Source organism: Macrotis lagotis, chromosome 2, assembly GCF_037893015.1.
Source record: "Macrotis lagotis isolate mMagLag1 chromosome 2, bilby.v1.9.chrom.fasta, whole genome shotgun sequence".
Classification (NCBI taxonomy): Eukaryota; Metazoa; Chordata; class Mammalia; order Peramelemorphia; family Peramelidae; genus Macrotis; species Macrotis lagotis.
This window is the reverse complement of record NC_133659.1, coordinates 27,060,628-27,073,972: the sequence shown is the minus strand read 5'-3', so window position 1 is coordinate 27,073,972 and position 13,345 is coordinate 27,060,628. Positions and strand designations below refer to the sequence as shown.

General features: G+C 44.3%; 1 protein-coding gene across 5 annotated transcripts in view; it reads right to left on the bottom strand.

The window, feature by feature from the left end:
- The window catches only part of EPS15 (epidermal growth factor receptor pathway substrate 15), a 116,422-nt gene that overhangs the window by 40,201 nt on the left and 62,876 nt on the right, over positions 1-13,345 (bottom strand). For all 5 annotated transcript variants that reach the window (XM_074221470.1, XM_074221473.1, XM_074221471.1 and 2 more), the window contains exons 11-12: positions 8,824-8,980; positions 3,542-3,627 (exon numbers count right to left, since the gene is read on the bottom strand). In XM_074221470.1, coding sequence (XP_074077571.1) covers positions 3,542-3,627; positions 8,824-8,980 — 243 coding nt within the window. The remainder of the gene's footprint in view (positions 1-3,541; positions 3,628-8,823; positions 8,981-13,345) is intronic.

Here is a 13,345-nt window from a genome sequence, read left to right as displayed (position 1 = left end):
TCACAGAGTTGTATGAGGCTCAAATGAGATCATGCTACATAAAACAGCATTCGAGAGCCGGGCGGTGCCACAGTGCAAGAGCTGGCAGGGGACCCGGAGGCTGAAAGACCTGACTCCAGTGACCCCAAGCAAGCCACTTCACCTCTGTCTGCCTGTTTCCTCCACTATAAAATGAGGATCACAATAACAGCTCCAGCTTCCAAAGGCTCTTATAAGAATCAAATGAGATGACTTATATACAGCACTTAGCATACCTTAAAGTGTTCTATAAATTATTAAATATAAAACTATTAAATGTCAGCTAGAAGAATAATTATTATTCAGTTTCTTTATTGACAAAATGGAGTCTACCTCTTCAAGACCCCTGGGATGATTAACTCAAGTTTTCTTATTTGATTTTTTTTTTTTGGTGAGGGGGAGAGAAAGGAATAAATCATAGACAGAAAAGAGATTTTTATTCCAGCACCCATCTCTCTATCAAAAATGTGAACAAAATTTAGAGATGGAAGGACCTTAGGGGGCCATTAGACCAATTCATTCCTAAAAGGAATCCCATTACAACATTTAGGCCAAGTGGTTAACTAGTCCCTGCCTGAAGGAGTCCATGGAGGATTCAAGGGATTGCAGCTGAGGGCAGGAAGGGATGGGGTGGGCATCCATCTGGGCCAAATGCCCTATTTTGATGAGGAAACAGGTGCAGAAGCATAAAGTGACTTACCCAAGATGATCCAGGCACCAATGGTGGAGCTCAGGGATCTATGTACTTGAAAAGGATGGGAAGCTGATAAAGGAGTCAATATCCAAGACATAAAAGAAACTGATTGAAATTGATAGGACTGAGAGTCATTCCCAAATAGACTCATGTAGCTAGCAGAAGGGTCACCAAAGGAAGAAATTTAAACTATCCACAACACCACATGCTCCAAATCACTTATAAAAACAGAATTATAACAGCTCTGAGATTCTACTTCCTACATGTCAGTTCAGCAAAGATGACAAAAGAGGAAAACGACAAATTCTGGAGGGGCTGTGGGATTAACAGGCAACTTGATGTACCATTGGTGGGACTTGGACTTGGTCCTGCCTACACCTAATGAATTACTGAACTAGGAGTGCCCTGTGACTCAGTGATACCAGTAGTGGGCCTGTACTGCAAAGAGAGCAAAGAAAGAAAGAAAAGACCCATAAGTACAGTATTTATAACAGTTTTTTGGTAGTAGAGAAATACTGCGAAGGAATGGCTGTGGTATACAGAGGACTGGAATATCATGAGAAATGATGAAAAATTCAGATTAAGAAGAAACTTGGAAGACTTGTGTGAACTGTTGCAAAGTGAGCAGAACAATTGATACAATGACATTTTATAGGAAAAACTATGATCAGAGCGATGATAAACGATCGGAAATAGGATTCAAAGTGGCTCAGGGACAGACTGGAACTGTCCCCCAACCGGGACAAGTCATTTTACTGCTCCTTCATCTCTTTACTGCTCCTCAATTTCTCAAAGACTGGTGTGGCAATTCTTGCCTCATCAGGGCTTTTGAGGAAAGTATGGGTGAAAAGTCAAATTTTCAACAGGATAAACCATGGGTGGTTACGTGAGGGAGAAATAACAAAATAGACCCGCCTCAGGCCCAAGGCTAGGGCAGCCCATCTCTCCATGAAGAGGGTCTGCAGTAATTGAGACAGGAAGGGACCCTAGTGGATCACATAGATCAACCTCATTTTATATCTAAGGAAACTGAGTCCCAGAAAGGGGAAGTGATTTGCCCATGGTCACATGTGTGAAGGCTAGAGCAGGAGGCAAGCTCCACCAACTCCAAATCCAGGGGGTGTCCTTTCTATTCTGCCATGACAAATAACAGCTGATTTTTCTGTTTGTATAAGAAGCAGAAGGATAATTAAAATAAAACTGACAACCAGTCTTCTACTGATGCTACAATCGTCATTAAAACTGTTACTGAGAAACTGTTTACCAACGAAGGCAGTGAACTATTTTACAATGGGCTAGGTCGATTCCCAGATATGGGTGGTTTGGGGAGGAAACTGCATGTGAGGCAGGGAAGGTAAACCTCTTGCTCACGAGGCCCAGTCAGAGGTTCCAGTTGTATTGAGTGGGTGATGGTGACAAAGAGGAAGGGCCCAGATGGTCCATTTGACAACAAACTTCTCCCAGAATCAATTCACTTTATTCCACACACATAGATGGGGCTGACGTCCATTGTAACATCTGCAGGAGCTGTTTCACAGAATCTCAGAGGAAGAAGGCAAGTCAAGTCCAACGAAGAAGAAAGCTCTCATTACTAGAGGGGTCTCCCTCTACATTAAACCCAAATCTCTTCTAGGCTGCAGGTCTTCTCTATCCTTCTCTAACCTAAGGAACATGAGGACTAGTCAAGAAGCTCCAGTTGAGTAACAAGGAACCTAAAGAAGAGGTGCCAACCATGTGAAGGAGGCAGGCTAAATCAGTGATTGCCAACCTGAACAGAGGCAAGATGGGAGCAGGGTGGAGTCAGAGATGCAGATGGCCAGGTTGTAGCTGAGTCTGGAGCACATAAATCCTCACTGATTGTGAGTTAACTTTGAGGCTACATGATCCCAGCTAGATTGGTAGTGCCATCCTCCTCATCTCCATTTCTTTACTAAAAAGAATTTCACAATACTTTTTCTCTCTTCTGTTGGGGCAAAGAGGGGAGGTATTATTGCAATTTTGGTCTTTAAAAAAACCAAACCTGCCCTCTTTGAATCTATATTCTTAAAATGTACTGGAATGGATTAGTTTCTAAGAATCACGGCTCAGATTCCCAAAGCAGAAAACCTTGAGAGTATGCTCGTCAATTGTAGAAGGAGTTGGATGAGCCCCCGAGTATGTACTTAGGCATGTTTATGAAAGGTGGATGGTTTTCCATCCAAGTAAAGTTCTTCCCATAGATGTTAACATAGGACAAGGAGTTTGTTTTACATGAGGCTCCTAAAAACAGGAAAATCACCACCAGCTCATCCTAAAGCTCAGGAGTCTGGAAGATAGGTGCCTGCTACACAAACTAGAGCTCCTAGGGCCTTTTAGATGCCATTTGGGAAACCCAAATCCCGGTAAATTTCTTTCTTTTTTTTAAAAAAAAAAATTCCAACCTGAAGCATCAAATAAAATGGGCATTTTTACATACAAGCTCTCTATCCATTTTCTGATAGGTAGGTGATAAACTTCATAAGACAAAAGAATATCTTTTCTGGTATCCAGGTGTCTGGAATCATGCTAAGCTAGACAAAGTCAAGTTTAAAAAATATATATATGTGTGTGTGAGTGAATGATTGGAAGCCTGAAAGAGCCCTGGTTTTGGAAGCCCACTGGTTTTGCACAAGTTGTATCACCCATCTCTGGCAACCTCCATCTTCTTCCCCTTGAGGAATGTTGCTTAGGGCCGGGTTCCCCCACGGGGTGGTGAGGAATGGTCCCTGTCTGAACCCTCCCAGGCCTGAAGTCAGCATCAGAAATAAAAAAAAAGAGAAAAGAAACTTGCTATTATCTTGTTCCACATACCTCTGCAGGTCCATTATTTCATTGTTCAGGGAATCAAGTTCCTTAATAGCAGAAAAATCAGCCACTGGACTCGAGCCTACAAAGTTCTAGAAATAAAACACACGCACACACACAGATTTATTATCAACTGTAAGACAAAATAACATCTACACAAATAATGTTAAAAGTAGTAGACATCTAGGAGGAGTAAACTCATTACCTATAAAATGAAGACTATCTTAAGTCAATAAGAAAATAACACTTCCAAATCTACTCTTAATTCCTTAGGCTGTGGGTTCTTAATGTTTTTGTGTCACTAACTCCTTGGATAGTTCTTTAGTCAGGGACTCCTTTTCAGAATCATATTTTTAAAACAAAATTCATAGGATTACATTCAAGGGAAACCAATTCTTTAGAGCTATAGTTCTCTGAATGTCACAGAAGAGGAAGCCTTGGCCTAAGATCAACTTTTACTCTGTGGTGGTTTCCTAATTTTAAAAAATACCTATTTTATGAAACAAAAATTCTGCCCCCACCAGTAGACCCCAGGCAGCTCCCCCCAGACCATTGCCTCCAGTGAGAGGCAGTCATGCTCCTAAGCCCAACTCTTGTGAATAGTTGGTCATTAACAAGGGCAGGGCCTGCTCTCTCCAGCTTTCCCTGGGAGTGCCCCAGATCCAGCTACTGCCCCTGACCAGAAGGACACATCTTTAAGATGATGTGGCACAAATCCTTGAGAGTCCTGATCTGATGTGTGACGTCTGTGGTGGCTACTCAAGGGCGCCATCAAAGTTGAAGAGGGAAAGCTGAATGTGCAAGGGAATCCCACATTTATGAAGTCTAAGACTTCATATCATGTCCAAGACATGAGACCCAAGGTTAGCTGCGGGGAGGAAGCTGGCCTGAGTCTACAAGACTGAAATCCTGGCTATGGGGCGGGATTCACTGAGGCTCTGGAAGCTGCAGAGAAGGTGCTGACCTGAACTAATGGAGAAGTTTCCTCACCCAGGAGTGTCCCATGCCAATGAAATCATGAGGTTTAAGGTCCAAAGATTAAAAAAAAAAAACAAACAACCTTTTTTTTTGGTCCAGAAGCTTCTAAAATTTGATTCTAAGGGTGTGATTCTAAGAGGAGCCTGCTGTCTATATTTGGAGGAAAGCAACTTAAGCTTTTCCACATATGCCAGCAAGGCATACGACCCCTCTACTCAGAATCCTGTGGGAACTGTGCCCACAGAAAGTTCAACCCTCCTCTTTGGTCCTGCCCAGCTTTTCTAGTCTTATGGAGTCCACAACCTGTGGTCTGCAACCACATCCTGAGATTCCTCCTTTCGCGCCTTTGCTCACATATTTTTGGGCATCTGGAATGGCAGCACTTCCCCTCTTTACTGGTTCAGTTATTATCTGTCCTAGGAGTCCTTCAGGAAGCCTTTCTGAGCCCGCCTCCAGAAGCATCCCCCAGCCTTCCATCCCTACCAGACTGTCTGCTCCCTGAGGGCAGAGGCCAGGCTTCTCCACACTTGGCCTCCCTGTCCCCACTTCCTTCCGCCTGCCTCTGGCTGGCTCTCAATTTCCATGTTGGGCTCCAGGCCATGTGGCCTTATGGTGAGGCCAGCCCCACTCCACCTTGTATATGCAGCCTCATTAGCTGCCCTGGAGGCCAAAGTCCAGGGCAGGGAAGTCAGGTCTTCAGTCAAACCATCCAGGCCCTTGTACAAGTGTCCTGCCTCCCTTCTAACAACTGGAGGGGGACCAAGAGTAGATGTGGTCTCATCCTCTGTCATCCCTGATACCCCAGGAGGGAGAAATGTTCAGAACTCAAGTTTTAAAATGAAATGCAGGAGACTCCCCAGTTGTTTCCCTCTTAAATCACAGAATCCTTGATTCTCCAAGTTGGATCAGGTAGCCTGAACCCATGTGAGAATCCCTCTCTATAGCAACCCTACCAGAAACCCAAGTTCTTTCAGTGACAGGGAGCTCACTACCTTCCAAGGCACCTCAATATACCACTGGATCATCTCCTTGAGTAATGAGCAAGCAAAAATTCTGCTCCCTGTAACGGGAGGTGCTTGTTGCTGGTTTTAACTTCCCAGAAGGGAAATCAACAGACGCAGTTACCAAGCCATGCACCCAGAAACGACATGAGATGATGGAATGTAGCTGGATGTTCAGGCAAACAAGAACCTGCTGACATCTCAGCGTTCAGAGGGAGGAGACAGGAGCAATGTCTTGCCTTCTGTCTTTCACATTATTTTTCTCCATGTGGACCCATTTCAGTCTCTCCCACCAGGTTCTAAGGGAAGATAAGCCAGGCAAAGAGGGTAGCCTGGCCAGGCTAGGCTAGGGGGGGCATGCCATGCCAGAGAGCTGTGGCCAACCTGCCTCAATGAGGTCTGGCTAAGGACGACCAGGGTGGAACTTTGGGCTTCAAAACAGAACCCCACAAACCAAAAAACATTAAGTTCTTAAAAAAGCAAAAAAGTAAAGCTCTAACCTTGAGAGAGAAAGGAGAGTTAAGAAACTGAGAGGACAAGAAAGGTGCAAAGCAGAGGACGGCAGAAGGGAGAAGAGTCCAAACTAGAAAAAACACAAAAGGAAAGCAAACGTCACAAAGAGGTTAGGCAAGGCTGAAAAAAGGGAATAGTTCTTTCAAATCAGAATTCAAAGAGAAAAGAGATATTCTCAAAAGACCTCAAATCAATGTCAAAGTTAGCACAGATTTTTTTTTTTAGGTTAGGAGATACAGTGACTATGTAAGCTAAAACAGGTAAAATTCCATTTTAACCTTGGCTGGCAAAGTTGTTGCATGACCTCATCAAGAGAACGTGTAATGGCCTCATACTGGTCCACTGGATGTGAGAATTCTGTAGAGAACCCCCTACAAAACCCTCCTCTTACTCAAGAGGAAACCATGGCCCCTACCAGCTAAGTGACTTGGCCAAGATGTCCCAGGTGCTAAATTGAATATCAAGGATTTAAATGTCCATCATCAAGAGGGGTGGCTCTGCTTCCACTGAAAGAGTCAGGAGACTAGTCAAGCACTCTAGTCCTCATTTGTAAAGTGAGGGTGTTAGAATCTCTGCAGTGGAGAGTTTGGCAGGGGCTTGGTGGCCTCCTGGTCTCACCCAGTTGTGAAGGGAATTCTCTGGATAACACAGCTGACCAAGACAGGGTGTCAACCTGCCCAGGGAGACCCCCACCCCCTCAACATACCCAAATTCATCCACCATTACTCCTTGATACATCCTCTGGAGATGACTAACCAGTCAGTCTAATTCCTCCTTGCTGGGATGGCCCTTCAGACTGAATCTTCTTTCCTCTAAGCTAAACATGATCAGTTCCTTCAACTTATTCTCCTTACATATAAACCCCAGGCCTTCCCCATGCTCTAGTCCTGTTATGAACACTCATCAGCTTATTAACATCCTTCTTGAGCTATGGTGTCCAGAACTGAGCCCCACACTCCAGAGAAGTTTGACTGTGGTAGCACAGGAGAGCATCATATCCTTACTCTCAGAAGCTTAATTCCTTCAAATAATAGCCCAAGCTGTCAATCCCCCTGCTGATTCCAATTGAGCTTGGGAGACACCACACATCTCAGATCTTTTTCAGAAAAACTTTTTCTACCCAAATTCAGGTCTTTTACACTAAACCTTATGGACTTTCATTTTATGCTCTCGACTGCCAAGATCCTTTGTGTAGCTCACTGTGCCCATCCTCTTTTCCAAGTTTTCCCTTTGCCAATCTCGTGAGCTTGCGATCTATGCCTCTCTCCAAGTCAGTGAGCAGAGTGCTCACTACCCTGGGGCTGCAAGTATGATTCCTGGACTACAGCCCTGAAGACCTGCCACAAGGCCCCTGACCCATTTGTCTTGGCATCAGGTCACTCAACCAGTTCTGAATCCATTTAACTGTAGCATCCCCTAGTCAACTGTCTCCATCATCTCTGCAAGACCTCTGCTACAAAAACAAGAGCTATGGCACCTCCCCTGGATGGAAGCCCCTGCTCCAGGCCTCAGCAGTCACAGTTCCGGTCCCATCTCTTCAGTGACCTGCTTGAGCACTGTCTCAAGGCAGGTTCCCTGGCCCATGGCTAGCAAACTGCATGCCTCTCCCACTCTCTCCATTGACCACTCAGCCATCCTTGGTAGCAGTGGTTATAACATCATGCCCACTGCTTCACTCAGGTCCTACCTAAGGAGGGAGGGAAATTAGGAGATGGTCAGTCTCTAATGCTAAAGTTGTGATTCCAGACATTATGAGATGTTCCATGTGGTGGATGTAAATCATTTGTTTTGCTGTATCAGTATTCATGAGACAGGATTAGGGTGGAAGCTCTTAATCCTATCCCTAATGCAAGCTGCAGGAGCCAAGGCCTTGGACAGATCACTCTAAGGGAGGCATAAAAGCAACTTGGATAATGCTCAGAGTCACTTCTTTCAGTTGGGCTCATGGTCCAGGAACTCCAAAGAACTCAAAAAGAAACTTCAACTTCCCCACTCCCCACTATCCAGGAAGTCACTATATTCTATAATAAACCCTCTCCTTGGAGGCTGGCTTTGTTGCAGATGCACTGTTCCAGGGAATTTCCAAAAAATAGTTTTGAAAAGATGCAATTGAGGTTCCACCAAGTTTGTTAAAATAAAATTTTTGCCTGTTTGGTTAAATTAATGCACAAAAACAATAATTAATACCTAAAAGACAGATCTCACAATTCATGGACACCTTGTGCAGCAATACATGCTCTGTAACAGAGAACTATGAGGAGAGGAATTGAGAAAAACAGGGAAGTTTTAGAGGCCCCCAAAGGCCTGATTTTAGAAGGAAAGCAAATAGAGGAAAAATACTAACTTATGCAAGCCTTTTTATGATGCTATCAGAAGCCAAGGGCTGGCCAACAGTACGTTCAAAAGGGTTTCCAGACTGCCTGAGAGAAGGCAAGGTGCTAAGTGGCTTGAAGGGCAAGGGTCAATGGAAGTCCAGGACCCACACGACCCACAAACATACGAGCCTGGGCTTTGGGGGAACCACAGAAGGGCCAGGCCAGTCTTTGCTCCTCTTCAAGAGGAGGGAGGAGAGATGAATGAATGGGGAAGCCTGCAGCACACAGACCAGCAGTGTGTGGTCATCAGACACATGTCTGGGCCTGGAGATTGGGTCAGAGCTAGGCTTACCAAGCCCACCATCCAACTCAATCAGATCCTGACTGCACTTATGGGCCACATTCCACTAACCTGTGCACATTTCTGACAAGGGTGACTGGATCTGGGCCCAGAATATAGTAGGTCCTTCTGAATTCTTACCTTCTGTAAACTGGCCCTATCTGATGGCGGGATCATCTCAGCAGAAAGAACCTGAGGAGGATCGATGCCCTTGATTAACTTCTGATTAATTAGGTGAAAAGCCAGAGCAAACTGTTCCTTGGAAAGTTTCCCACAGTCCTTTGTGTCACAGAGTGCCCTGTTCAAATTGAAAGAGGGAAAACAGCAATTAGCTTCCATGGATGAGAATACTGACAGCTCAAGAGAGAAGCCTGTATCCATCTCATCCCTCCACATCCTGCTTCCCAGGAGGTAGGGGTATTGCAGGCCATTCTCGGGGTTCCCGCCCTACTTCAGTCGTCCAGGAGCCTTCTCTTCTTTCCGAAGGAGTATAGCTCGGGTGCCCACCTAACTCTAGGAAACATCTGACCTTTGGAACTGAAAGTTGGCTCTTTCAGACTGCTCTTCTCTGCTTCCACCTCATTTAAAGAGGTACTCCAGAGCATTGTTACCCCCTCCCCAGGACAGGATATACACTTTGCTCACCCCAAGGGAAATGGATGCCAAGATACTCCAAGGACCACAGCCACATGCCTCTTAGCTTCCCAGCCTGACAAAGAAGGGCCACTTGATAAATATTTGCTGAATTCACATCCTTCATTTGGCCCATTACAATGTTTTCCATTCAAATCACACAGAAAAAGGCTTTTCACACAGGCCATGCCTATTTCTTTTCTTGAAAAGGTAGCCTCATAAGCCTGTGCCTTACTCCATGGGTCCTTGTAGGAAGCAAAAGCCTTCCAGTGTGAAAACCAAAAGCAAGTCAGATGGCAAAGCATCTGCTCTTCCTGGTGCACGTGCAGAGGAACAAGAGCGTTTAGCCTGAGGCTTGGGAGAAGACTGGGTTCCAAGAAGGACTGGGTCTCAAGGACACTCCTGCCATCTGACTAGATCCTCTGTGGGGCAAAGTCACAGCAGGTTCCCCAATTCTTCCGATATATAAAAACAGGTCACAACTATCACCCAGGGACCCATGATCATTCTAGATCCAAGCTTTTGCCTTCTCTCTGGTTTCAGAGACATCCCCAGGCCAACTTGGTTTGCTGATGGCCCATCAACTAAAGGAAAACAAGAAAAACTAAGCCAGACCTAAAAGAAACCAGGAGAGAAATCTGGGGACATCCAAACAGTGGAACAAGGGCAACCATGTGGAAGACATCTTGAGATCTCACTGAGAAAGAAGCTCTTCGCATGCTTTGCTTTGGTTGTCTACCACATCGCATTCTAAAGCTCCTCCATGAGCCTCAATGGTTCACTATCAAAAAGAAGCCCTCTTGGGCAGCTAGGTGGCACAGTGAATAGGGCACTGGCCCTGGAGTCAGGAGGACCTGAGTTCAAATCTTGCATCAGACACTTAATAATTGACTAGCTGTGTGACCTTCGGCAAATCGCTTAACCCCCCATTGCCCTGAAAAAAAAAAACCTAAAAAAAAAAGACCATAGCCCTCTCAGTCTCAGAGTGCTCTTCTAAGAGGCTCTCAACCCCCACAGGACACTCCAGCTTTAGAGATGGTTGAAAAAAGATGGTTGAACAAAGATGCTTGAGTAATGGGTCAGTATCATACTGGTTTCTTAAGGTCAGCCCAAGGACTGAGAGAAGGGTCTGATGCCTCCAGAGTGTGCTAGATTTGGAGACAGGAGAACTTCTCAAGTTTCTCTGTTAAATATCATTTGCTAGCTTTAGATCTATATTCTCTAGTTACTTGAGAACTCTTGAAGCCTTGTTATCATCCAACATTTTAGTCTACCTCCTAATGTTATCTTCAAATATGATCAACAGGGGCAGCTAGGTGGCATAGTGGATAAAGCACTGGCCCTGGATTCAGAAGTACCTGGGTTCAAATCCAGTCTCAGACACTTAACAATTACCTAGCTGTGTGGCCTTGGGCAAGCCACTTAACCCTATTTGCCTTGAAAAAACCTAAAAAAACAAAACAAAACAAAACAAAATATGATAAACATACCATCTATTCTATTATCTCAGGCACGGTCAAAGTGTTAAACCCAGGTCAAGCACAGATTCCTGGGGTACTCCACTAGAGATCTGTCAAATTGACATTGATCCACCAATGAATTCCCTTTTGGTCAAATCCCTATATCATCTAGTCCGCATCTCTTCTTCTTATCCAGAAGAATAACATGAGAAACTCTATCAAGTATTATGCTAAGATACAGATAAACAATTTCTACACAAATTAAAAAATCCCTATAAAAATGAAAAATAAGGTTCATCAGGCATGGGCTGTTCTTGATGAAATCAAGCTGGCCTCTTCGTTGCCATTTCCCTTCAACATGTTTAATGACAATTCGATCTTCAATAATATATTCTAAAATTTTCCAGTAACTGTCATATTGCTTATATACCTCATTCTCTTCCCTTTCAAAATATAAAAAAGAAAAGAAGTGGAGGTGAGCATCATTTGCCTTTGTTCAGTCTCTCGGCACCCTTTCTGTGCTCCACAACGTCCAAAGTTCACTGACTGCACCTCCTTAATCCCAAACACAAGTTAGGAGGTAGAATTGGCCTGGGGTCCGGTCACCTGGATTCTAGGAGGCAGCTCCTTGCTGTCCTCTTACCAATTCTCTACCAATCTTGGGTCCCATTAGTTATTTTTGGTCCTGTTCTTTACATTATCCTTTGTGAAAAAGTCTTCTTTGACCCCCCTTTTTAAAAATTCAAAAACCAAAAAATCTAAAGTTTCTAGCTGCCATTTGTTTTCCCCTCCAGTCTCAGGGCATACTGGGCTTCATTGCAATGGATGTTACTATAGGACTATGTTGGGTTTTTAGAATTTTCTCTATCATCCCCATTTCTATCCTCTGAACTACTCTTCTTAAAAAACAACCTGAATTGGTCTGTTAAATGGCCAGGGAAGAAGGTGAATCTTGACATCAAATATTTATGATAAAAGCCTGCTAAGAGCATTCCCAAATTGGGGATACCCCCACAGGATCAAAGGATATGAACAATTTTGAAAATAAGAAATACAAAGCATCAATGACCATAAGAAAATGTATCTAAGTGACTGAAGAGGAAGAGGAATAAGTACTAAGGGTTTGTTTCACATCCATCCAACTAGCAAAGATTAAATGAGAGAGAAAAAAGTGACCAGTGTGGAAAGAGAGAGGCTATGGGAAGAGGGGCATTTAATATGATGGGAGTTAAATCAATACATTCTTCATGCCTAGTCTGTGCTCCCAGGAAATCATAGAAGGAAATGGTTCATCCAGTCAACAAGCATTCATGGAGTCTTTTTATTTCACCAAGGCAATGGGATTAAGTGACTTGCCCAAGGTCACACAGCTAATGAGCATTAAGTATCTTAAGCTGGAGTTGAACTCAGGTCCTCCTGACTCCATGGCCAGTGCTCTATCCACTGTGCTACCTAAAAATGCTGCCTAAATGGTGGGGTTAAAAAAAAACAAAAAAAAACCTAAAAGGGGCGGCCAGGTGGCTCAGTGGATAAAGCACAGGCCCTGGAGTCAGGAGGACCTGGATTCAAATCCAGTCTCAGACACTTAATAATTACCTAGCTGTGTGGCCTTGGGCAAGCCACTTAACTCCATTTGCCTTGCAAAACACAAAACCTAAATTGTGGGGTTACAAAAAGAGGCAAGACAGTCCCTTTCCTCAAAAAACTGAGATGAATAATATGCAAAGACATATAGTCAAAGCAAACTATAGACCAGATAAATGAGAAATATTTACTGGAGGAAATGTCCGATTTTCCTGTAGAAAGCAGAATTTTAGGTGGGACTTCTTAAATACTGTCACCCAGCTCAACCAGATCAACCAGATATAGCAATAAAGGTACAGCCCTGGAGCCAAGTGACTCCCTTAACTGGGGGACGATTGAAAAGCTTGCAGCATGTGAATTAATGGAAACTACTAAGTTGTAAGAAATAAGAAATCAAACAAGGTATTCCTAAAGACAAGGAAAAGCTGTAGAAACTGATACAGAGTCAAGTGGAAGCCAGAGAAATGAAAATCAATGATTCCAATGATGGAAACCCAAGCCTATACAGCACTCAATCATGACTACACTAAGCAGCCAGTCTTGGATCTAAAGTTCAGTGACCGACTGCACAAGACTGCTCTGGTCTGCCAGAGACACTACTGGACTCCTGCCCTGGACTGGTCAGTTCTGCTGAGGGAGTAGGAAGTGGACAGAATAGGATGGCACCCGGGGTAAAAGGCAGCAGGGAACTGTGGTTTTAAAAATCTGGAATCCACCAGGGTCCCTAGCCATTCCCCTTGGCCTCTTGGGTCCCCCATTCCCCGTTTCCCTGCCAGCCTGGGCCCCTCCTGGAGAGCTGAGTCCTTTGTCCATCTCTGCTTCATCTAGGACTCTGCATGGCATAGTCTGTCAATCAACAGTTAAGCACCTGCTATGGGCCAAGCATCGTTGCATTGTTCAGTCACTGAAGCCTAGCCCATACAGGGCTTTCCTGGTTTGCCCTTTCCTTCTCTGGTGCCTTCCTAACTCCAGGCCTCCCCTCCATC